This window comes from Solanum verrucosum, unplaced genomic scaffold (genome assembly GCF_900185275.1).
Source record: "Solanum verrucosum unplaced genomic scaffold, falcon-dt-bn FXZP01000284.1, whole genome shotgun sequence".
NCBI classification, from domain to species: Eukaryota; Viridiplantae; Streptophyta; class Magnoliopsida; order Solanales; family Solanaceae; genus Solanum; species Solanum verrucosum.
This window is the reverse complement of record NW_026019936.1, coordinates 862964-888944: the sequence shown is the minus strand read 5'-3', so window position 1 is coordinate 888944 and position 25981 is coordinate 862964. Positions and strand designations below refer to the sequence as shown.

Below are 25981 nucleotides of genomic sequence, written 5' to 3'. Positions count from 1 at the left end.
GTAACTTACTAGTTGGATTAAAGATTTATAAAGTCCAAGCATATAATATTTAATTTGAGGGAATATGTTCCCTGCTTTTCTAAGTAAAAAGATGACATAAAGTAACAAATCCATTTTTTGAGGATTAGAATGAGAATTTATATAACAAAAACAATAGCTAATAGATAAAATATAAATGAATTTCAAAAGTTGTAGTGTACATGCGTAAATAATTTGTTTTTTTTATAAAAAAAAAACAAAATGATTTTTCATTAATATCTTTCAAAAAATTGTAGTATACATGTTTATTTTTTAAAAAAATAAAAAATAAAATAAAATAATTATTCATTAATATCGAATTTAGCAAATGGAGGTGGAGTCAAAATAGTGCAATACTAATCAGAAAACTCATAATCGAGCCACCTGAATGGAGTGAAGTCAGAAGGGTGCAATACTAGGGTTTATCAAACTGCCTTTTGTCTGTATATATCGCGTATACTATTTTTTTTTTAAAAAATCTTCGTGTGTTTACCTGAGAATAAAATCGTCTTTAATAGAGTCATAAGGAGAAAATTACACCCAAAGTAAAAAAATTCGTCATGAATACAAATTAATCAAATCTCAAAATAAAAATATCTCAAATCAAATTCTGAAAATGTTCTTTTTTTATTTTATATATGTGAAAAGTACATAACCTCTGATTAGATCTCCTATGATGGTGCATCATATTCAGTGCAAAAGTTTAAATTCATTTTGTACAAACCCTAGATTAATTTGTTTTTAATTACCATTGACCAAATTAAACAAATTGGCCTATCTATATAATATTATTCCCGCATAATACGTCTCTTGGATCCCAAAACAAAATTACTTATCATATCATAATGTTCAAATTTCAAGAATTAAATAAGTTATTCTTTTATAATAATATCTTTTAAATTATTAATTATTATAATTTCTATCTATCAATAATTTTTAATTTCAAACACCAAGCCGACAAGTTAATAGTAATTAAATAAAAGATAATTCACACAACTTTTTTCATAATAAGTAATTCTCACAACTTTATGTAAATTCGATAAAGCAATTAATTCTCGAAATTGCTTAAAGCTTCATTTGATACTTGGAACTAAATTAATATATATAGTCAACCCAAAATGATATACAAAAAATACATTTCATATATACTTGGAGTTTTAACTTATATATTTTATCGTCTCAATTTATGTGATATTATTTTAATTTTGGAAATTAAATATTTTGGTGTTGTAAGGTACGAGAAATTAGAGATAATAATTCAAAATAAATGTAGAATTTTTGTTTTATAATGTGTTTGGTTAGACGTATTAATTAGTTTCAAGATTACTTTAATTAAAATTTATATATTTAAAATCTACGTAAAAATACTATAAATCACAATAGTTTAAAATATTCAAAAGGTACATAAAAAATTTGCAATAAAAAAATCTTGTCCTACAAAATTCAAAAAATGCTACATAAATTGAGCCTATAAATAACCTTATCCATATTTATAGCTAACAACACGCCTTATTTCAAGATTATATTTATCACACTATAGATTTATCGAACGTTGTAGTTGAGCATCAATTTCTCATATCTCATTTATTATAATGTATTATATGAATACATGTGGGGCCCATGCTTTGATAAGAAAGTGGGAGGAATTTGACATATTAGTACCCCTTTACCAATGCTAGCTACAACACACTTTCTACAACTCAAGTGGCATAAAATAAAACTACTTTACTCACCTCTCTCTATCTATATAGTCAATCAATTCCCATCTCCCTTCCCTTTTCATTTCTCCTACACAAACCACTCTCAACAACCTCTCCTCCTCCATCCATCATCACAACTATCACCACCAGCACCACCGACATGTCGGATAAAAAGTGTAGCCACCACAAGAGCAAGAAGAAGAAGCTAATCCGACGTTGTTGTGCTGGATTCCTTATCTTTCTCTTCTTAGCTCTTCTCACTATCCTCATAGTATGGGCTATACTTCAGCCTAAAAAACCTCGTTTCATCCTCCAAGACACAACTATCTTCACCTTCAATGTGTCCGCCCCGAACATCTTCTCAACCTCTATCCAAACCACAATATACGCACGTAACCCTAATAGCAAAATCGGAATTTATTATGATAACATGGATATATACGCTATGTATCATAATCAACAAATCACGTATTACACTCAAATACCCCCGGTGTATCAAGGCCATAAGGACGTTAACATATGGTCCCCATTTGTTTACGGGAATAACATCCCGATCGCCCCGTATAACGGGCCGGGCCTGTCAGAAGATCAACAAAACGGGGGCGTTTGGTTGGATTTTAAGATTGATGGGCGTGTAAAGTGGAAAGTGGGGTCCATAACAACGGGCCATTACCATTTACATGTCACGTGCTCTGCATACGTGCCACTCGGTGATCGGCCCAGTTACGGAGGGGTTATGGTTGGAAATAACGCCGTTAAGTATCAACTAGCCCGGGATTGCTCCGTCAGCGTTTGAAGTAACGGCCGTCAAGTTTGTTTTGAATTCTCTTTTCTTATTTAAAAATCTATTTTTACTTCTTTTTTCTTAATAAATGTTTTGTTCCTTTATAGTTGATGAAATTGTATATTTTGCTAAAAAAAATAATTAAAAATGGAGGATAAATCGGATATATAGGGAAATCCATAATCTTGTTACAAGTTGTAATTTAATTACTACAATATTATATATTATATTATTGTTTTGTTTCTAGAAAAATAATATAATTCAGTGTGATCTGAGGAGTATATTGGGTACGTAAATTTTATTTCTATTTTTATAGAATAAAAATATTATTTTCGATAGATACTCAACTTAAAATAAAGTATTATCCGAAGTGCGGAATCATTGAAACTATATTTTTGTTTTCTTTGTGTTAGAAAAAAAAAGTGAAACAATTATTGCTGTGTTGTGTTATACAAGTTGTCAGTATCTTTGATTTTTAGTATTTTAAATATTATAAATGTTTTTAATTTGATATTTTAAGAAATGGCTTACTTGATGTTTACTCTTCTTTACTTTTGTTTCAAATTTATGTGATTCACTTTTTTATCGTAAGAATTTTATTTTATATTTAATAAAATGATGTAGACCATAAATTTCATAAATAATGATAATATTTTTTTTGTTAGATTTCATATTCAGTTAAATGGTGATACATAAATTAAAATGAAAATAATATTTTAAATCATAAAAAATAGCATTAATTAAAATTGAAAAAGTGTTTGGTCCATAGGACATATGAGCTGTATATTCGTTAAGCCTATACGAATTGGGGGGTGGGGGGGGGGGGGAGGGTATATGCCCATGTGATTACACGTTTTGTTTTCTCTAACAGTCAATGAGAAATATCAATTTAGGAATAGTGTGGTGGGGATGGATTGTTCCTTTCTTAATTAAAAATTTTGAATTTGAGTGTCGAGTATAATTTTTTTTGGTAGGGTGTACTTTTCTCCGTATAGGGTCCTATGTAAAACGAGTTTGAAACAGTCAGATTCCAATACAGATATTGAACACTGAATGAATTTTTTTTAAAATGTATGATAATTTAGAGGTAAGAGGAGGGGATGATCTTTTTTGTTATTCATGTGCACGATAATCAGGCTCCAATATAAATATTGGACACTGAATGAAAAATTAAAAAATATATAATAATTTAGAGGTAAGGGGAGGGGATGATCTTTTTGTTATTCATGTGCATTTGATATTCGTATTAAGTTTCTAATTAATTATCTAACGAAGAAATGCTCTGTATTAAAATAATCTTTCATTCATAAAGTTTGAAATCGAGACTTTTAATAAAAGATAATGAAGTTTAATCCATTTTACTACAATATATAGTGTTGGAAAAGGGATGTTGTGAACTACGATTAATTATCACTACTTTTTAACATATTATTACTACGTATACATTTTTTTTCTTCTAATTTTTCATAGCATAAGATTTATAATTATAAATAATTTAATACTGAAAGTTTTCTTATAGTCACACTAATTAAATATCTAAAATTTATTTTAAATCTTAATTTCTTTTCAAAAATACTTTTAAACTTTATATTAAATTAAACTATATCATATAAACGGAAGGAAAAAATATATTCAATAGTGTTTGTTAAGTAGAGTGTTCTAGTGGGAAACTATCATCATCATCCTTATAGGCTATGGTTAAGGGATGAAATAAACAAAATAAAAATGGCCAAATTTGTAATTTAACAAAGAGATAAGATTTTCAAATTGTGGATATACTTTCAAATTAAATATCATTTCTAAAATTAGAGTGTTTCTATTTTTTTTTCTTACTAAAATGATAAAATTTGTCTTCTTTTTTTAATTCTAAATGTAGGTTTTGGGAAAATGCCTTTTCACTTAGAAATACTATATTTATAGTTTGAGAAAAACACAACTTTCTCAAAATAAATAAGAGATGTTTTAGATTACTTTTTTAAAATCAGAAATCTCAAATTCAATCTACGTGAATGAGAAAATATATCTTAATAAGGTGTATTTTCCCCTTTTAATGATGGATTTTATACGGTAAAATTTAAATTTATTGAAAATCGAAAGTAGATACCGAACAACAGATAACCACGAAAAGAAAAAAACTTTGTGGTTATTAATCAGAAATTTCAAACTTTAAACTTTATATAAAGTAAAGATGAGAATTTTAAGGAATTAAGAAATTTATTGTAAAGATATATAAGTGAATCATATGAAATGGCTAACAGCTCATAAAGACAACAAACTATCCTAGCTAAAAGAATAGAATAATTTTCTCTTTAATGTATTTTTTTTAAAGATTTTTTTTTTTAAATGGAGTAATTAATTTTGATTATGAGATACTTGTTTTGCTATAAATACCTTTTTTTAAAAATAAATTAATTTAATAATGTAAACAAATAAATAAGAGTTAGTGCATAAGAGAAGAAAAACAAAATAGACTTTTGTTTTTACGTGTAAGATGAAATTAAAAGATTATATCATCTAAACTTAGAAATTGGTGGATGGATGACCTAATAATTTGAGCTTTCTCTCACATACGCACATAGAGGGTGGGTTGAGTGTACGGAGAAAAATATTTTTTAATTTTTTCTTGTTTGTTTAATTAATTTTTTAGAAAATATTTTCTCCACGAAAATACTGAAGTTGCTTAAAGAGAATCAGTGAAGATTAATATACGAAATTATATTGATCACTACATATGATTCGAGTAAAGTATCAATGTAAGGAAAATGATTTTCTCAATAGAAGTAGGAAAAATATGTCTTACAACTTACAAGTGATTCCGTATGAATTGTGTTTTCCCACTCTCCAACACGAGCATTATCTTCATCCCCCCCCCCCCACCTCCACATCCCAATCGCCCAACTCACATCTCTCATAGTATTTGTCTAAATTATTCTGAACTTAATCCACAAATCAAACAATGCCTAATTGCTCAATCGAACGCGTCTAGGCATTGGGCTTTCTTAAAGGAAAGGTCAGAAATGCACAAATAATCCTTTTTACAACGATTAGTGGAAAGCTATAATTTTGTTAAAGTTTAGTTGTTTCAATCGACTCCGAATATATAATAATAATAATAATAATAATAATATATTTGATATAATTTAACATGTGAGATTATCGACTTTATATACACATTTATAGACGTATGAGTTGACTTCAATATGATCTTTGTCAAAAACTTATTAAACATTAAATAATTATAAAGAACTCTATTTGTTTTAAATAGGAGTGCTACAAGTTGCTATCTAGCAATGTCGTAGATTCACAATCCACTAAGAGAGAAAGCACTTACGATAAAGATTCTCATTTCAGTACTCAAATTCGAGATTTGATGAAGGACTCATATCATAGATATTCATTCCATTACAATCTTTAACGGTGATGCATCATTTCTTCCATACTATTCAAGTATTTGTTTCTTTACTCGGTCAATTCTAACCCTTTCTCTATTCGATGAAAGTGATCAATGAATGTTATTTCTTTTACGTGATACTGATTTATGGACATTATGGTAAGTGCTAGTTTGTCAAATGACTTATAGACTACCTTATTTTTTAGGAAAAATTAGCTAACTAGTCAAAATTCCCAACATATTTATTTAAAATAACTACACTTTAAAATAATTATTAAAAAGGTCAATATTTTAGTTTTATAACAAATTAAATGTATCAAATTCTAATTCCTTATTTTCCTTTAAGGCCCACATCTTGCAAAAATATTGCAGCAATACCTTTCAGCCAAACAAACGTTCCCTCTCCAATTTATAATTATCTCAAAACAAAAAATGTTCTCACTCATCCAATTCCCTTCTTCTATTGTTCTTCAATTTTCATTCCCCTGTTTCTCTCTTTATATGTGACGTTTTTTCGATTATTTTTAGAAATTGATAAAAATCTCCCAAAAAATATTCACAACAATCTCATTAATTTTAGGTATGTATCTTTTTTCGATTTTTATGTATTTTACTGATTTGCATCTATTTAAACCTTTCAATATATTTGTTTGTATAATTGCTTAGTAAATTATTTATTTTCGATTAGAGTTTTTGATATGGAAAAACTCAAAATTCCTCCCCAATGACGAACTTAAAGAGGACTCCAAGAAGTATATCGTGTAATGATCGACTTTTTAGCGATTTTTGTCTTTTGATCTTTGTATCACTCAAGGACAAGTCGATAATGTAGAATCGACAGCTAGAAAGCTGGAAGAAAGCATATCTAAGCATCTACATGACCTTATCAGTATGCAAAACCTTCCTCAATTACAGAATATAAACATCATCAAGAAGGACACAAACAATGAAAATAAAAGGAAACGATAGGCTCTTCGTCTTTATGTGCATATGTATTCCCTTGTTCCCTTTCAAATTTAAATAATCTAAAAATATAATAAGTATTTCCTTTTGTAAAAAAAAATTACTTATGTTTGGATACAACTCATAACTAAACTAAAGTGTATTGATCACAGTTTTTCGTTGGCTTTATACATAGATTTTGTATTCATTCTAACTGTATGCCATCAAATTTTATAATCTTATCTTCATTTTGTTTTCGTACTATGAATTGGATACAACTTCTGTAGTTCATAATATCATTTTGTTGGGATTTTGTCGGCATATTTGTGTATTTCTTCTATTTGTATGCCTATTAGTTTTGTATTTATGTCATCAAATTGTATTCATCCTCGGAAGTGGATACAAAGTTAGTAGTTCATAATAGTATCTTTGCAGCCGATTGTTGGGAATACAACATAATTTTTGTTTTGATACAACTTTTGTAGTACATAATATTATTTTGTGGGGATGATGTAGAATACAACATATTTTTTGTTATATTGCTTCTTATTTTTTATTTACTCTAAATGTATGCCAACTTTTTTTGTATTTTTGTCATCAAATTGTATTCAACCTCGGCAGTGGATACAAAGTTAGTAATTCATAATATGTCTTCTAGTTGATTATCTAGAATACAACATAATTTTGTTTGTATTTCTTCTTTATTTGCATAATTTTAAATACATACAAATATTTCACTGCTTTTATCCCCCCAAAAAACAAATATCTAAGAAAATAAAGATGTATTCATGTCAAAACTTTTAATAGCCATTTTCGGAACACTTTCAAACTAATTTACGATTCAACAGTTAACAAATACCTAATGGATTTTATATCTCACCAATTATGTGGAAGATCAAGTTGGAAATTCCGTGTCCTGTTGATTGTTTGTCAACGAATTCCTAATCAATTATTTCAAAATTTTGTTCCCTTTGAAAAAAAAATCGCAAAATCAATCGAATTAACTTCGATATAGATTGTGTATTATCAATGGAGGGTTAAAAATCTATATTGAAAATTTAATGAACAAGAGAGAGTTGGAAATTTGAGAAACAAGGGCGAGTGGAGCACTGTCTCCTTTTTTCCTTTGAATGTAACTGATGAGAGGAATTTCAATGAGTTTACCTTTTTAAAAATATTCTCTCCCATGATCTTCTCTTTTTTGTTATTAACTAATTGTATTCTTTCAAATTAATCAAAATAAAAAAAATACATAACTCAGCCCTTAACAAACTAAAATATTGACATTTTAAATAAAATAGTGAAACTATGGCTAAGGGGTTCCATTAGAAGCTAAAATATTGCTATTTTGAAAAATTTCCCTATTTTTTAAGGACATGGAGCCCAATAAATACTCCTTGGGCTTGAGCCCAATCAGAAAAATGTTTTTTTTTGGAGGGTTTAGTTGCTTTTAGTTAGAAGTTTGAGTCGTTTGGTAGAGTGTATTAGGAAATATAATGCATGCATTAGGTATGTGTATTAGTAGTACCTTGTTTGGTACACTTTTTCTTGTCATTGTGTATTAAGTTGTATATTACTAATACCAAGTAATTCTAGGTATTAGTAATACATAGCATTTAATACTTGCGTTAGATTAAATAATTACAAAACTACCCTCAAAGCCTTTTTAAAACATTTCCTAACATTTTCTCTTCTTTTCATTTTCTTTCTTGTCATATGTTTTTATTTTTATTTTTATTTTTATTTGTTTTTCAATATCTTTTAATTTATTGGTGTCTTAATAGACTTTATGGCCTCTTAAGTATCTTTTTTTTAAAAAAATAATAAATCTAATTTCAACATAATTTCATTAAAAAATTTACTATTGTGGCGATAAATTTGATAAAAGAATTATTTGCCTAGTTTTCACAAAAATATTTTGACTCAAATAGTACAACTATTTAATATTATTTTTGAAAAAAAGAAGAGAAGAGGAGTTAATGATGTGTTAGCAAAGAACTTTGTTGCAAGGAAGTGTAAAAATAAATAAAGTGTGAAGGGTATTTTTGTAAACATATATTTTTAAATAGAAATTATGCAAGATTTGTTATTTCTAATATATCAAACCAAACAGTGTATAAGAAATAATGCTTGCATAACTAATGCAAGCATTACTAATGCAAACACTACTAATGCAAGCATTACTAATGCACCCTATTTTGCATTATTCTTATACACTCTACCAAACGACTTTTTCATTCTTTATCTTTGAGACTCTCCAAAATTTGAAAGAATCATTAAAGGGGTAAGCGCCCTCTAATAATTTTTATTTCATTTCAAGACTCCAGTTGAGACCTCTAATTAGGAATAAATTAAGTATAACTTACATAAATCCCATAGTGTCAGTACATAAATTACATTCTATTCCTATTATTTTTCAATTTACAAAAATTTCTCAAAATCAATGTTATTCGGATACATAGCAAACAAGTCGGATACACTAAATTCGATTCATTAAAACAAATTCAGTTACACTTTTAAAGAAAAGAGAATATAAAATTGATTGTGAGTTTTCCAAATTACGTAATCTAGTTGATTTCAATTTCTCCCAAATCTTAAAAAAGATTCAATCAAATCAAAATTGAAATTTTCTTCTTTCAGTTCTCTTTCAAATCCACCCACCTTCAATTCAAAATTCAAACTTTCTTCTCTCAATTCTATTCCAAATCATCTAGCTTCAAACAATTCAAATTTTCTTCTTTCAATTCTTACCCAAATGGTAATAGATTAAAAAAGTCGAAAACAATAGCTGATACGTGATGAATCTGGGAAAACAAGGTGAGTTATGAACGATACATAAGTGATGGATTTCAAATTTATTCTCCCAATTCGTTGAAGATTCTTTCAATTTTGATTCAAAATTATCAAAAAAAAAAAATTGCTAAGATACATCATAAATATTTTGATTTTGCTGAGACAATGAAGAATCTGAAGAAAAAAAAATCTGACATTCAAGAATATGGAAAAAATATGAGCCTCGATTTGCAATGTATAAAATAGATAAGAGTTTCAATTTCATAGTAAAATAGATCTAACAATCGGATGTATGAAAAAAATATGAGCCTCGATTTACAAAAATATAATTTAATAATGTAAACAAATAAATAAGAGATGTTTGTTAGTGCATAAGAGAAGAAAAACAAAATAGACATTTGTTTTTACGTGTAAGAAGAAATTAATAGATTATGTCATCTAAACTTAGAAATTGGTGGATGGATGACCTAATAATGTGAGCTTACTCTTACACACGCACATAGAGTGGGCGTTCGATATGGAGAAAAATATTTTTGATTTGTCTGGTGGTTTTTGAAAATATTTTCTTTACGAAAGTAAGTTGCAAAGAATAGATGATTATACGAAATTATATTGACCAGTACATATGATTCGATTAAGGAAAACAATTTCGTCTTACAAATGTCATTCCGTCTCGATCGTGTCTTCCCATGTTGGCCCATCTCGATCGTGTCTTCCTTCCAACATGAGCATCACCTTCACTCCCATCCCTATAGCCCCCATCTCCTTCACCCAACTCTCACCTCTTATAGAATTTGTCTAGAATGAGTAGTCGAAAGTTATAACTTTGTTAAAGTTTAGTTGTTTCAATCGACCTTCAAATATATAATAATAAAAGTGATCAATGGACGCTATTTCATCTACACTATACCGATTTATGGATATTATGGTAAGTGCTAGTTTGTTACTGACTTATAGACTAGCTTACTATTTCTAAAGGACATGGAGCCCAGTAAAAACTCCTTGGGCTTGGGCATAGGGACATTTTATCCCAGGAAAATCAGGAGTGTGTGTTTGGCATGATCCAAATATAGAAAATTTTGTATTTGAAATTTTTCATTCGTTGCCCGATATCTATTTTGAGACTCCCCAAAATTCGAAAGAAGCCATTAAAGAGGCAAGCACCATTTGATAGATCTTTTTTTTTTTCATATCCAGGACTCCAACTGAGACCTATAATTAGAAAGAAATTAATCGTATGTATCCCACCATAACCTTTGGTTCTCTAACCAACACAAACAACAACATACTCAATGTACCTCCATCAAAACCACATCCCTTCTACTTCTAGGTCTGAAGCCATTGCGGGCAAACAAGACATTAACAACAATTCGTATTTAATCAAAATATTTCACTAAGAGAATTTAAAATATAAAAATAAATATACAAAAAAGTTACATAAGATTTAAACCCCTCAATTTTACTTGACTCCGTCCCTACTTGTACCTCACCTACATATATCTAAACCCGCGCCGCTCTAACAAATGAACGAGCTAAAATGTGAAGGTATAAAAATTCTCTTTTAAAAAAGGTAAGAACTTTTGTTTATTTTATAATGATACAATAGGGAAGACAATATAAATTTTAGAAAAACGAAGTTTTTCTTTTTTTCTTTTAATAGCAAAATTCAAAATTCAAATACCAAATATCAATTCCAAGGGGCCACTTTTTTTTTTTGTAACTTTAATGTAACGGAAATATTGCAACTTGACCTTTATGTATGTGAAAACTAAGAGCCTATTTGAATGGCGTTTTAGTTTATTGTATTATTAATAATATTTTTGACTTTTGGTTTTCTTTTGTTATTTTAAAGTAAGTGTTTAAAAATATATTTTTTATTGTATGTAAATATTATAAAAATGCTTCCAAATTATTTGGGCTTAAAAGAAGTGTAACTTACAAAAATGACTACAGTTTTAGGGTCAAAACTATAAGTATGATATTTTAAAAAAAATAGGTACACTTGATGTGTCAAAATGGCTATAAGTATGATATTTAAAAAAAAAAATAGCTACACTTTATGTGTCAAAATGGCTATATTTCATGCATATGTCGTTAAATACAAAAATACATCTAAATTTAATTCCCCCCACCAAATAAGGCAATTATGTTAATAATGCAACTGTCATTCCTTTATTTCAGCCCTTAACCCCCTTAATTTTGTACTTTAAATTAGCGATAATCACCACTACCATCTAGGTTTCTCATCAGTTTAAAAATTAAAAAAAAATCTTTAATCTTTCTTCTTCAATTTTCACCTAACAAATTCAATTCCAACTATCACAGTCTTGATCCGACATTTCGGAAAATGGAGCGAAGAAAATTGCTATGTAGAATATAGTACTGACGGGACAGCGTTGAAGGAATATTCTTCGTATTTTGATTTAATTTCGGTACAATTGAACATCGATCTTACAAAAAAGTGTATCAAAATCAAATACACTGTCGAAAGTAACGACACGCCTATGAAAATACGCAATGACATGGGCGTGCGTGTATATGTTCCGTTAAAAAAAATCAACACTCAATTTGGAGTATATCCCTTGTGTGTAAGTATTTTCGATAAGGAATTCATAATGTATTATGTTGTTTCTGGTCCTCCAATTAACCAGTCTGGGAATTCGATTGGTATTCTTTTCTTCAATATTTGGATCAACATTCATATAGCCAAACTTGCATAGCATGAGTCATATCATCAATTATGTAGTACTGTTTTTTGACATCCATTTTTTTGTTATGTTTTTGATCAATTTGGAGAAAACATCTTTTCTCCATGGGTATTCATGGTAGAAATCGCTCTCAACTAAATCAAATTGTATCCTTGGAATTAAAGAGCTCTTCTTCTCACCGGAATAGATGAACGTACTGATAAAATATAAAATTGCAAATTTAACAGCATCATCATCATTCCCATCACCTCATACCTTCCTTTTATACTTACTGATCAACTCAGCCTTTCTTACAGTACAGATTTGAAGGGGAAGCTTACACCGACCCAATTCAATCAATTCAAAGATAGTTGTTTTGGAGTGTATACCAAAATGCACATGTGTGAGGCGCAAACACAAATCTTTAGGTGTTTAATGATTTGTGAATTAGAGGACAATTCCCTGGATGAATTGTTCTTTCGTACAAATCATACCACACTCTGTTTTGGTATTGAAGAATTTTCCATTATTACTGGTTTGAACTGTTTCGCTCATGAAGACGATTTATTATTTGACACAAGTGAGTCGAACAGAATCATCGAGCAGTACTTTGAGGGTAAAAGTACCATAAGAAAGGCAGAGTTGATCAGTAAGTATAAAAATAATGTATAGGGTGATGGGAATAATGATGATGCTGTTAAATTTGCAATTTTATATTTTATCAAAACGTTCATCTATTCCAGTGAGAAGAACTCTACAATTCCAAGGATACAATTTGATCTAGTTGAGAGCGGTCGGTACCATGAATACCCGTGGAAAAATATGTTTTCTCCAAATTGGTCAAAAGCATAACAAAAAAAATGAATGCCAAGAAACAATAATACATAATTGATGGTATGCCTCTTGCTATGCAAGCTTGGCTATATGAATGTTGTTCTGCTGTTGATCCAAATATTGCAGAAAAGAAGATCAATTGGATTCCCAGACTGGTTAATTAGAGGACCAGAAACAACATAATACATTATGAATTCCTTATATACTCCAAATTGAGTGTTGATCTTTTTTAACGTAACATATACACGCACGCCCATGTCGTTACGTATTTCCATATGTGTGTCGTTACCTTCAATTGTGTATTTGATTTTGATATACTTTTTTATAATATCGATGTTCAATTGTATCGAAATTAAATCAACCAAATCAGAATATAAAGTATATTCCTTCAACACTATCCCGTCAATACTATATTCTACATAGCAATTCTCTTCGCTCTATTTTTCGGAACGCCGAATCAAGACTGTAATAGTTGTCATGTTAGGGGAAAACTGAAGAAGAAAGATTAAAGAATTTTTTTATTTTTAAACCAATGAGAAACCTAAACGGTAATGGTGATTATCGCTAATTTAAAGTGCAAAATTAAGGGGGTTAAGGGCTGAAATAAAGGAATGACAGTTACATTATTAACAAAATTGCCTTATTTAGTGAAGAATTAAATTTGGATGTATTTTTGTATTTTAAAAAAATGACATTAAAAAAAATCAACATATGCATGGAATATAGCCATTTTGACACATAAAGTGTAGCTATTTTTTAAAAATATCATACTTATAGCTATTCCAATCTAATAACCCTAAAACTATAGTCATTTTTGTAAGCTACACTAAATTGTCTATGTAACACCTTTTTGAAATGCAACTCTTTCCTCACCTTTTTTTTTTATTTCTCATTTGGAGTCCGGACTAAATATAAATTGCACACGATGAAATCCATACCCAAAACCTCTAGTTAAGGGCGAAATAGTCTCACCCTCACCTTATGTGAAGGTAAATACTTTGATCACCAAATATACATTTTAAAAAAAAAGAAATAATCACTATTCAATTATCATCCATCTCCAAATTGAATTCACAAAAGCAAGCTCAAAACAATTGTTGCTACTATTCTCCTCTCCGATATTTTAGCATAACTTCTTCACTAATGTATTTTCATTTTATTCCTTTTTATATGATAACTAAAAAATCTCTCTAAGTAGAATTTAAACCTACAACCAATCAATTAACAATCGACCATTTCACCACTAAGCTAATGAAGAACAACAAACTAAATATTGCAAGTCCACTCTTGTTCTTTGGACCCAACCTATGACCGAATTAAAATGAGTTTGTCACTCTTTTTCACATCTCGATAAGAGTAAGACGATATACACATCATACTCTTCAAACCCCACTTATAAAATTACCCGAAATATTAGTTGTTTGTAAAAGCAAGCTCAAAACAAAGAAACACAACACAAAAAAATGATTATTTATTCACAAAAAACAATACTATTCAAAAACAATAAGATAATAATAATACCATATTGTCTAATGGATTGAATAATAATCTCCCAATAATCCAACAAAAATTAAGAAATAATAAAACCAAAAAAATCACCAATCAAGATTACATTGAGTCCTCTCAAAAGTACCATTGCCCTTGAAAGGAACTTTTAAATCACACATAATCATTGGCTTAATCTTCTTAGTCTTAATCCAACCAAATTTAAACCTAATCCTCATATAAAGCCTTAATCCAATTTGATAAACCCCAGAATCCTTCTCCACATTGTATTCGGATCCTAATTGAACCGAATCCTGACCCGTAAACACTAGATTCAAATCGGTTGTGTTTTTGTGACCCTGATAAAACGGGTCGGGTTTCACAATCGAGAAATTCTGGCCGTGATACATAGCCCTAGCTTCAATTGAATCGTAGTAAATCCCAATTCGTTTATTAGGGTTTCGAATTGAGATGTTGAGATGGAGATCGTAGTACAGAGTGTTGTTTCTAGTTGAGAAATCGAATTGGGTTAATGAAGCATCGGAGATGTGGAAATTTACCTTGTTTGGACGGAGAACGAGCCAGCAGATGAATCCGACGACGGCGATGATGACTAAGAGAGTACAGAGGATTTGGAAGATGCAAGTGCAGATGCAGTTGAAAATACAGCTACAACAACAGGTGAATGGGTTGCAACAGCACCCTCCTCCGCCTCCGCCGTGGCCAGGACGGTGGTAGGTTTTTGACGGCGGTGGAATTGATGGGCCGTAATAAGCTCCGTTCAAGTGGGGTTCCGGCATGACTGAACGGAAAATTGAGAGAAAAGGGAAAAAGCAGTTGCGTAGTAGTGGAAGAATGCGAACGATTTTTGTGTGAGTGGAATTGTGAGTATTAATATTATTATTATTATATATAATAAGCCACAATGCAACTATATTGTAACTATCTTGTTAGCTTTCAACCAAAAGCTAACAAGATTTTTGGTTACATATTTATTATTTAGTTAAATAATAAATATGTCATTGTATGAGCTATTTATTACTCATTTCTTTTGAATTTGTTAAATTTTGATCTGACACATAGTTTACGAAAGTAAATTAGATTTTGAAAAAAACATTAAGTGATACTTGAAGTTGTTTCAGATTTTCAAAAAGACATACTAATTTTGCGTGCGTCCTATTACCCCACAAAACATTCAAAATCACAATAAATACACATTTTTTACACAATATTTCCACTTTGGACAAAAATATCCTTCGAATGTGCAATTTCTTAAAAATAAAAAGTCAGACTCATTATTGATGTACTGAAGGATGCTTTGGTAATTTCATATGATGAATTCGTTTTGTTTGTTTCTTTTAAATTTATTTTACTATACTAAATAATTCTATAAAATATTATGAATTACGATAATTAATTACTTAAATATTTAAAAGATATAAAAATATATAAAAGATCTTATTGACTCTTCAAATTTTACCGGTGACACATAAATTGGGACAAATAAAATAATATATATATATGAAAATTTCTTTAAAAGTATTATAAATTACAGTAATTAACAGTTAAAAATATTTCAAAGACAAAAAAATTTGATTGAATCTCAAATATTTTTTAGTACTACATAAATTGAGAAAGAAGAAATGACCTATATTATTTGAAAATGGCGTAAAAGTATTACAAATCATACAATAAGAATTAACAATTTAAAATTTTAAAAGACTTTAATGTTTTATACTTATTCTATTTCCACTTTGGACAAAAAATATCCTCCCAATATGCATATTTTTTAAAACAAAAAGTGGGACCCATTATTGATGTATTCAAGGATGCTTTGGTAATTTTTCTATGATGAATTCGTTTTGTTTGTTGTTTAATTTTTTTAAAATAATTGTATAGAATATTATAAATCACAATAATTATTTACTTAAATATTCAAAAGATATAAAAATATGTAAAAGATCTGATTAACTCTTCAAATTTTATCGGTGACACATAAATTGGACAAATGAAATAATATATATTATTTGAAAAATACTTAGAAGATACAATAATTTACAGTAATTAACAATATAATATTTTAAAGACAAAAAAAATTGATTGAATCTCCAAATTTTATTAGTACTACATAAATTGAGAAAGAAGAAATAACTTTTATTATTTTAAAATTGTGTAAAAGATATTACAAATCATACAACAATAATTACCAATTTAGAATATTAAAAGACATAAAAAAAATGTTTACCATAGTTAACAATAATTAAAAATTTAAACTATTTTAAATTAATATTAAAGTTTGATTAACTCTTTAATTTTGTCTTTGTCACATAAATTGAAACAAAAAATGATACATATTGGGCCCGTGCTAGCACGGGCTCCGATGTCTAGTATATATATATATATATATTAGGGTGTGTGAGGCCCAATTTGGGGAGGTTTAGTTTAGAGTTTGTTTAGTATAGCGGTTAAAAATTACTTATTTTTAGAAGTATGTTTTTAAAAATAGCTTTTTTAGAAAAGTACTTTTTCAAAAAAATAAGAATTTATGTTTTTCGCGATAGGCATTCAACGAATCGCTATCCATTAGATAACATTAATGAACTAAATATATTGATAACATAGAAGACGATATATAGAGAAGTAATGCGGAAGTATTACTATCAACGATGGTTATGATGGAGTGATAGATAAAGATAGTAGCTAACAATTGTTTAGTACAACGAGGAAGTACTACTACATATTTAGTTCATTAGGGTTAGGTAACACTAATGAACTAAATATGTTGATAATATATCAACTCCAAATATGTTGATCAAATATTTGAACAATTATCTCATAAACCTATTGAAAAGACTTAATATATCATGGAGCTATCATATCATGTAAGTACTATTAACAATGAGGGTTGTGGTGGATTGACAAATACTATTTTATCCTTAATCAATAATTTTGAGTTCGAATCTCCATAAATTCGAAATCGCTTTTATTAGAGAGCACGTTACTACGTAACAAATTAATGATAAAGCATTCTTTTAAACAACCAAACAATGATAAACATAAAAATGCAACATTACTTTTTAGAACTAATTAAAATAAATGACAATTCAAGAACTTCTATTCTATTTATAATTCTTCCAATCCAGGTTCTTATAGAATAGCTACAAAGAGACCCACCTTCACCTTATTCTACTTTCCTTAGCCTCTAACTCAGGCGTGGTAAAATAAATAGTAAGTAAAATTGACCCTGATCAGTATAGTTAGATAGTTAGAGTTTGTAGTTCCTTCAACAATTCTGAAATGGAAGGCTCAAAGAAGATGGCTCTTCATTCTTTTCTATTCATATCGCGGTCAATCGCATAGAGGACTTATATATGAAAACCAAACCACTACAACATAACTTTTTAGAACTAATTAAATGAATGACAATTCAATCTAAACTACCAAACAATACCATGTTAAAATTCAATTAAACTTTGGATATATAAATAAAGAAGATAAAGCATGATAAACAACTAAGGAATATCATAAACATTCAAAACAAGAATTGACATGTTGTCCAAATATAATTATTCCAATAATGTTACTTACAATATATATCCTACTATGTGTTATTAAATACTATTAATAATATCACATAACTAGTAGTTGTTTCACTTATAACTATGCTTATGCCTCAAATTTTCTCCACAAAAACAAGAAACTAAATTTAAACAAAGTTGACTAAAATAGAATCAACCATGTATTAAACCTTAACCACACCAAAAATTATTGGCATTTCCACAATTTCCTCCTAACCATTTATTTTCATAATTCACAAATTAAATAATATTTACACATATAACACATTAACCCCACCTTTGAAACTAGGCAGAAAAACACATACAGAAGAATCATCCTCCCTACAATTTGATTCTTCTGTATTAGAACAAACACAAATTAAAAAAAAAAGTTCGTTCCAATCGAAATTTATTATTATTAAATCGAAAAAAGAAGAAGAAAAAACTCCATCATGGGGAAATTTTGTTGTTGCAACTGTGTCTTCAGTTGTGTTTGCGCATGCATTTTTCAGATACTTTGTGCGATTATTGTCATCTTTGGCATCCTTTTTCTAGCCATTTGGCTCATTTGGAGGCCCAATAAGGTCTATTTCCACGTGTCAGATGCCTCATTGGCGAAATTCGACTTCTCTCCATCAACCAATACCCTTGACTATGACCTTAACCTCAACTTCGAGATAAGAAACTCCAATGAAAAAATTGGCGTTAAGTATGAACTCATAGAGGCAAAATCGAATTTCCATCAAAAGAAATTTGCCACAACGAACTTTGAATTGTTCTCTCAGGATTCTAAGAACACGACTATTTTGCATCAGGAGATCAAGGGTCAAAGCGATGTTCAATTCGGAGATAGAGAGAAATCGGATTACGAAAATGAGAAGAAAAATGGAGCTTTTAATATTTACACAATGTTTAACGTTCACATGAGGCTAAAATCAGGTTGGATCACAACGGGAAAGATTAAGTTTGTTGTTGGCTGTGGACTAAAGGTTCCACTCAAGTCTGATAATACATCACCTTCTACTTTTCAAAGAACTAATTGCATGGTCTTTCCTAGTTGGGCCTCGTAATACGTTAGACTTGATATGAAGAGTTACCAAAATTAAACCTTTGACGAAGGAGTGTGAAGTTGTTTTTTTTTGTTTGTATGATTTGAAATGCTATTCATCCTTATATATATATCCTTAAAAGGATGAAATGTATTTGAATAAAATATAACGAATATAGAGAATTCATACAAGTCAATATATCCTCAAGTTAATTGGGATTTGATATATAGTTAGTTATTGATGTTGGATTTTCTTTCATTTCTAGTTTTGTTTTGTGTTAATTACTCAAAAAACTCAATATATCCTAAAAGACAGAGTTTATACATATTAAATGATCTTTTGAACATAAAATCGAGTTTGAGCCAAAACTACTAAAAAAAAAATTGTCAAATCCTTATGAGAAGCCAAGCTTTCATCGCGTCATATGTCGTGGAGGGAACGTTTTTCATGTAGTTTATGCTAATATAAGTCCCGTAAATAATTGCCTTCAACCTTGATTGCGTACAATGGAGGAAATTAAAGACATATTCCTATTTTAAGGGTAAAGCGCTCTGTTTTGCAATGTAGGTTGCAAATGCAGGTGTTCTACCTGCATCTGCCTCCTAACCACGTCCAATGGATACGTAAATGTTTGTCCAAATAAGCTATAGCTAGAGCTCCACAAGAAAGATGCATCAAAATGGACCTTTGGTGATCTTCAAGAACACGCCTCTTTATTTCCTCATAAATATAAAACTTCAACCAGCAAGTGTAGGCCTTATGCCTCTATATTGTGCCTGTAGTTCCCCCTTCCTTTGGTCTGCCTGCATGACATGTTTAACACCATTATACGAATGATGTTTCACATGTCCTTTTGTATCCACAACTTGATAAGCCAACTTGGTACGTGCCAAATCAAGAGGATTGGTACACAAAACCGTAGTTCCTACTACTGTCAAGCCAGCTAAAAGATCTACTAACGATACCAATGCATCATAGGGAACAATATAATTCGAAGGATCACACTAGCTCCATTCCCCTTGTAGAAACCAACAACGCCTTCGCATTTCAAGATCTTCTTTAGAGATTGGTAAACTCCAAGGAAGTTAAAGAGTTCCGTCCTTGTCTGCTTAATATTTTTACCCGCTCTAGTGGAGCAATCACAATTTTGGCAAATGCACCAGCACCGCCACCAGCAATTAGCTCCTTTACATATGTAGGCAAACCATCAAAAATTGAAACATCCTACATGTCACAAAAGATACTCCTAGTGAAAATTACTTTAACAATATAGTGTATTTCATCCGTTTTAATTTACGTGATCCTATTTTTATATTTGAAAATAATTTAACCCGAATCTCCTTCTTGTGCATCTATCTCCGCCCCTAATGAGTTATAACTATATTTATAAAGTCTTTCTTTCTTCGTTAAACTTCGTTTTTATTCAAATATATGCTTAATCACCACCAGGGGGGAAACAAAAATTTATCAAAACAAAAAGAATTCACTCTATTTTACTCTTTAAACTGCAATAAGCTCAAGATAGAAGTAATAAATCAACTTTGACATTACAAAAATTAAATTTAGCACATTATACATAACATTATATTTTTCCCAGTTAAGGGGAAATACCAAATGACTACTTAAAACAACGATTTCTTTTCCTACAGAGACAGATTTTACAGTATCTCTCTGGAACAGGAAGCAGCAAATTATGTCTGCATTTCAACGATCGAATACATGACTTGCAGCAACGATCAACTTCTGTTAGTGCAAGCGGGAAGAGACGGAGGCTTCAAAGTACATATTCTGCTGCATGTTGATCAGTCCCCTAGAAGGGTCCGTTTTTTAGATGTGTTCATGTAAGGCTTTATGACCCACTCGATTTGAGCTTCGTCTTGATCCATCGTTCCTAATTTGATCTACATTAAAAACAAGTAACTTGATCAGGTATCAGCAACAGATAGAATACGGATCATGGTAATCACACATTCCTAACAGCGTAGCACGAAATTCATATGACAAAGAGACAGGGCAAGTGTACTGAATAAAGCACATTTTCGGGGACTGATTCTTCAAGACCAAAGCAAATCTGTTAACTAATATGATAAATTCTCGAGCTAGATAAAACACATATTAGTGAACTCTTGGAGAAGGGCTTAATATCACTTCTGGTTTAGTTGCTTGACATCTATTATCATGAAGCAGATAAGAGAACTTGCAGCAACTTTTTTCTCTTTTGTCGTTCCGAATAATTTTATAGGAATATGTAGAAGTGGAAAACATAGGACTGGCAACTAAAACTAAGATAAGTCAAGATTACACAGTTTCAAGACTATTAATAAACATGGATGCAAACAATTATGACGAACCAGTTTTGGTATAATTATTGTCACCTGGTAAAGCCGTAGTTCAAATCGAGGGCCAACCTCTTTCAGCTCAATTGATTTTGGACCTCCATTCTTTTCATAGACGTGATGTCTGCATGTTTCAATCAAATTTAGTATAAAAAAAAGGGAGGGGGGGAGCTGTATATTCGGTAAATCATCAAATTTATACCTATTTTAAACTATCCTCTGTCAGTTAACAAGACAACCAAGGGATAGCCTAGTGGTAAGGACCCTCCACCAGAGGATTATTCGAAATCTTAGTGAAACACTGGATTTCTTATCTCATGCATGCTTTTCATGAAAAAAAATACCAATTGAAGTGGAGGGTTTCTTCAAACAAGGGACTGGTTCAACTATTCATATTGAGCATGTTTCTCATCTCTTCTCGAGAAACAAGTGGGGGTTATTTCTTTGCAACAATTCCATGTGGCAATCACGCTAAGATCGAACCATGAGGTTGGTGGTTTGAGTCAATCAAGTGAGTAAAGTGGGAAAAGCTCCCTCCTGCTGGACAGGAGAGGTAATGAAATTTAAGCAGGATGTTCCAACTTGTATCTTGCATGGTCTTTGTCATGATCCATTTGTCCGTCTATTTCTCTCATCTTTTAACATTTTGAGAAGCAAAAGTATGTAGCATATCATGGTTTTAGCCCCTTTTCTATTTGTTAGAATAGTTCAGGAAAATCCATGGGCCTCACCATACAGAATAAAAAATGGTTAATGATTTCTGACGGAACCTAGGTTGTACGTACTCTTCCCTTACGTTGTCGCACCTGTGTTGAATTCTCCAAAAACACTATTTGGGAGAATCCGACATGCACCCATTGACATTTTTGAAGAGTCCGAGCAACATCGTCTGGAACAAAATGTGTAAAAGGCAAAGCTAATGACTAAAACAACTAAAAGAGACATCCCTAAAATGATGAACTTCAAAAAAACACAACAAAATGCTACAAAAGAAAAAATCTAGAACATAGTCTGGCACAATCAGCGAAGAGATATCTAATTGTTTAAGGATAGCTAATGCCAAAGCAATAGTTTACAAGCTTCATTCTGATTGTATGGCTTCTATTTGCCAAAATGAGAAATCTGTGGATCAAGGATCAAAGGGAAAATATTGCTGAACCATAATCCCCAGTATGCCTTGTACTTAAGTAAAACTAAACAGCAAAACTAACAACCTCCATTGCTGAAGTAGAACTTAATGAGACTGAACAAGAAACAAACCTGAATGAGATGTAGTCCGACTGGTTAGCAAATGTGAGGATACGTTTTGTATCAGGCTTGGGCACAGGAAACAAATGCTTTAGGATGTTTACTGTCCTCTCACCAAGCTGCATGATCAAAATATCCCCGGTGAGTATAGAACAGTATATAAGATGCTACACTAAGAAAACAAAGACTCTAGATATTCAAGAATTATCTAAGCATCCAGTAACTGATTTTGGCAACATGATCATTCAGTTTCAAAAATCTCAGCTTCAGTAGCAAGTCTACTGAAACGCATGTGTTTCACTCTTCATCGAAAAACGGATGTCAGGAATTACCTTAGTTGAAAATTTGTCAAAAATCAAATGTGGATACGCCTCAGACATCGTTCCCATAGATTTTTTGTCCTTAATATCATGTCTAGTCACCTGCATGAAAAATAGTAGATGAGGACATCATCTTACTACTCACATAGACAGCAGAAGACTTCTGCGCTTAACAGGGTAAGAGTAAGACCACATACCACATTGAGCAATCCAAAGTAAGCAGTTGGACCAAAAGGCAGATGACTAATGACAATACCATCAGGCACACCACGATTCTCATGGACCAAAATTACATCTGTAAAATCATGAGATCGGCAGGTTTCAATTATTTCTGATATAACCTGAAAAAAAATTTAAAAAAATGAGCAAAATACAAACATATGATAAACAAATAGAAGATAATTGTAAAACCGTAAATATCTTGAAGTTATGCTGCTTGGACTCTCCAAATAACTCAGCCACACCGTGTCGGATGCTTCAAAAATGCACTACGTTTGGAGGATCCGACATGCAGCAAGATGACATTTTTGAAGAATCCAAGCAACATAGTCTTTAAGAACTAAATAGCTTCTTATGCAAGAACCTAAATGTTAATAAGACATATCACTTTCCCTGCACAAACAAGGGGTCTAAGAGTCAAAAGAATCAGAGCTCTTTTCATTAAAAAACAAATATGAGACATCCATGGCTATCTGTTCTCTTCTTTTTATGTTCAATTATTATTTTTCTAGAAAGTTTGCAGGAGTGTGTATATATGTGAGCCTGACACATTATTATAGTATTTACTCTCTGTGTTCCAGTATACATGTAAGACACAAAAATGTACATATACACATGTTTAAATTGCAATTTAAATGAATGGAACACCTCTTCCTATTCCGGCAAGAAGTTACAGATAAAGTACCAATTCTAATTATGAATCTTCCAAGCTGTAAGCTCCCAATGCCATATCTAATAGCTCGTAATGATAGAAATATCAAACAAGAAAAGAATTCCCAATAGCAGACCAACCTGACCACCACGATTCATCCGCTGAGCATTAGGGAACACAATTTTCAACTCCTGTCTCCATACAACAACATGGAAAAAGGAAAGAATAGGACATGAGAAGTGTCTAATTAAAAAAATATAGTTTCCAATATAATGACTTCTAAAAGAAAAAGTGAGAAGGGGATAGTGGACTACGTAATACAATAACAGGATAATTGAAGGGTACACCAACCTTGACAAACTGAGTAAGAGGAGCACTAGGATTTCTTGAAGTGGTAAGCAAAATTTTGGGATCTTTTTCAGGTGCATTAGCATATTCATCATCAATAGTTGATCGAGGTACTGCATCAACATCATTAAAAATAGACAAAAGCCTTGTTATAGCAAATACATAGCACATACAACTACAACTCAATACAAATGTGTAATTAGAGAACATTTCAACAAACCACTATGTTCTACTTGTACGTGCATAGTCTACAATTCCCATCGGTGAATTATTAACAAAAGAACAAAGAGAGAGAGAGAGAGAGAGAGAGAGAGAGATGTTGTCATAGAAAAGGCATGATGAAGATACAAGCATTAAAGAGAGTTGTAAAGATTTCCGACAGCCAATAATTTCTAGTTTATCAAAGGTTTCATATCCTTCCATCATCTTGTTTACCCTCTTTGCTTCTCTCTTCCTTTTCACATTCTACAAGATTTAACCCACCAAGAGAATAGACAAGTGAAGAAAAATTCACGAGCACATAAAAACCTCTAGAAACTATAAAATCTTACATCGTATATATGAAGATAAAAAAAGATACATCTTCTTCGCATTCAGCCAAGGAGACCAATGTACCACTATTTCAAATCAATAACCCACTACACCACCAAGTAAGGATGTTGAAAAAGTGCATAAAGTGGATGAAGCTCAAGGCAAGCTAAGGACATTGTTTCCAAGTATGTTCGTTCCAACTTCCATTAACTACTAGGTAGCACCCTAAAGACTCTTATAATAACTACCACTACCAGCTTCTTTTACCCCAAAGTTACCACCCTGTGATGCACGACACTGCAAATTAAGCCAAAAATCCATTCTTTGGCCTTCAAGTTACTTTTATCAATCCTTTTAAGCAAATCCCAGTAAACATATCACCTTTTCTCCTACAATTAAACAACAAAAATCACTTCCACCCCAATTCAATCATGTATCCCCATAACAAAGACTAATACCAACAATTTTAGTAGCTAGATTAATTCGATTCCAGCTCAATTAGTATCATAATCATACAAACAAAACATGGGGAAAACTGAGTAATTAGCATACCAGCAGTAATTTCATCTTCAAGATCGATTTCTTTCCGAAGAGCAGCTTCTTCATTCCTGAGCTCAGTTGGAATTGGTTTTCCCTCTAAATATACCCAAAATCATCAAAAATCCAAAAACAAAAGGCACAAAAAATATAAAATTCTACAAATTTCATGATTTTCTTATTAAATTTGCAATGAAAACTGACCTTCTAAAGCCTCTCTTATTTTGCGTTTCTTCTCATATAGCAAACGCTCCTTCCCTTCTAAGCTTTTCCTGTATAGGTACTCTCTTCGCAGCCTAATGTTCCTTCTATGCATGGTGGCTTCACAAACGTCGTCGTTTTTCAAGGTTTTTCTGGTTTTAGGGTTTAAGAGATTTTGGGGAAGAAGAAAGAGAGGGTTTTGTGAGAAGACAACAATAAAATGGGCTTCACTTTTATTAGGTATCCCGGGCCCAATATTAAATATTGTATAAGAGGCATCATGAAAGTATTCGTAATGTTAATTTCAAAGGCAAATTACAGAAATCACATACTTTTAAGGCAAAATTAT

The 25981-nt window shown here is 30.8% G+C and overlaps 4 protein-coding genes across 4 annotated transcripts in view; 2 read left to right on the top strand and 2 right to left on the bottom strand.

Moving 5' to 3' along the window:
- LOC125835628 (uncharacterized) overlaps positions 1-25981 on the top strand; it is a 201324-nt gene that overhangs the window by 65514 nt on the left and 109829 nt on the right.
- On the top strand, positions 1635-2642 carry LOC125836463 (NDR1/HIN1-like protein 1). Its single transcript, XM_049515639.1, has one exon. The coding sequence runs from the start codon at positions 1879-1881 to the stop codon at positions 2512-2514; it is 636 nt and encodes a 211-aa protein (XP_049371596.1). The 5' UTR covers positions 1635-1878; the 3' UTR covers positions 2515-2642.
- Positions 14695-15467, bottom strand: LOC125836421 (NDR1/HIN1-like protein 3). Its single transcript, XM_049515592.1, has one exon. The coding sequence runs from the start codon at positions 15432-15434 to the stop codon at positions 14745-14747; it is 690 nt and encodes a 229-aa protein (XP_049371549.1). The 5' UTR covers positions 15435-15467; the 3' UTR covers positions 14695-14744.
- On the bottom strand, positions 20998-25817 carry LOC125836378 (uncharacterized). Its single transcript, XM_049515555.1, has 9 exons — positions 25636-25817; positions 25447-25530; positions 24367-24476; positions 24156-24206; positions 23342-23485; positions 23157-23246; positions 22837-22943; positions 21616-21700; positions 20998-21141 (listed from the first exon to the last, which is right to left on the bottom strand). Exons 1-9 carry the CDS (start codon positions 25745-25747, stop codon positions 21043-21045), a joined length of 882 nt encoding a protein of 293 aa, XP_049371512.1. The 5' UTR covers positions 25748-25817; the 3' UTR covers positions 20998-21042.

Excerpts from the sequence above, each read along its gene's own strand:
- LOC125836378 (XM_049515555.1), bottom strand. The coding sequence starts at position 25,747 with ATGCATAGAAGGAACATTAGGCTGCGAAGAGAGTACCTATACAGGAAA. Across the intron at positions 23,486-24,155 it reads GGATGAATCGTGGTGGTCAG|GTTATATCAGAAATAATTGA; the intron begins GTTGGTCTGCTA and ends ATTTTTTTTCAG. Across the intron at positions 21,142-21,615 it reads TTGAACTACGGCTTTACCAG|ATCAAATTAGGAACGATGGA; the intron begins GTGACAATAATT and ends TTTTTAATGTAG.
- LOC125836463 (XM_049515639.1), top strand. The coding sequence starts at position 1,879 with ATGTCGGATAAAAAGTGTAGCCACCACAAGAGCAAGAAGAAGAAGCTA.
- LOC125836421 (XM_049515592.1), bottom strand. The coding sequence starts at position 15,434 with ATGCCGGAACCCCACTTGAACGGAGCTTATTACGGCCCATCAATTCCA.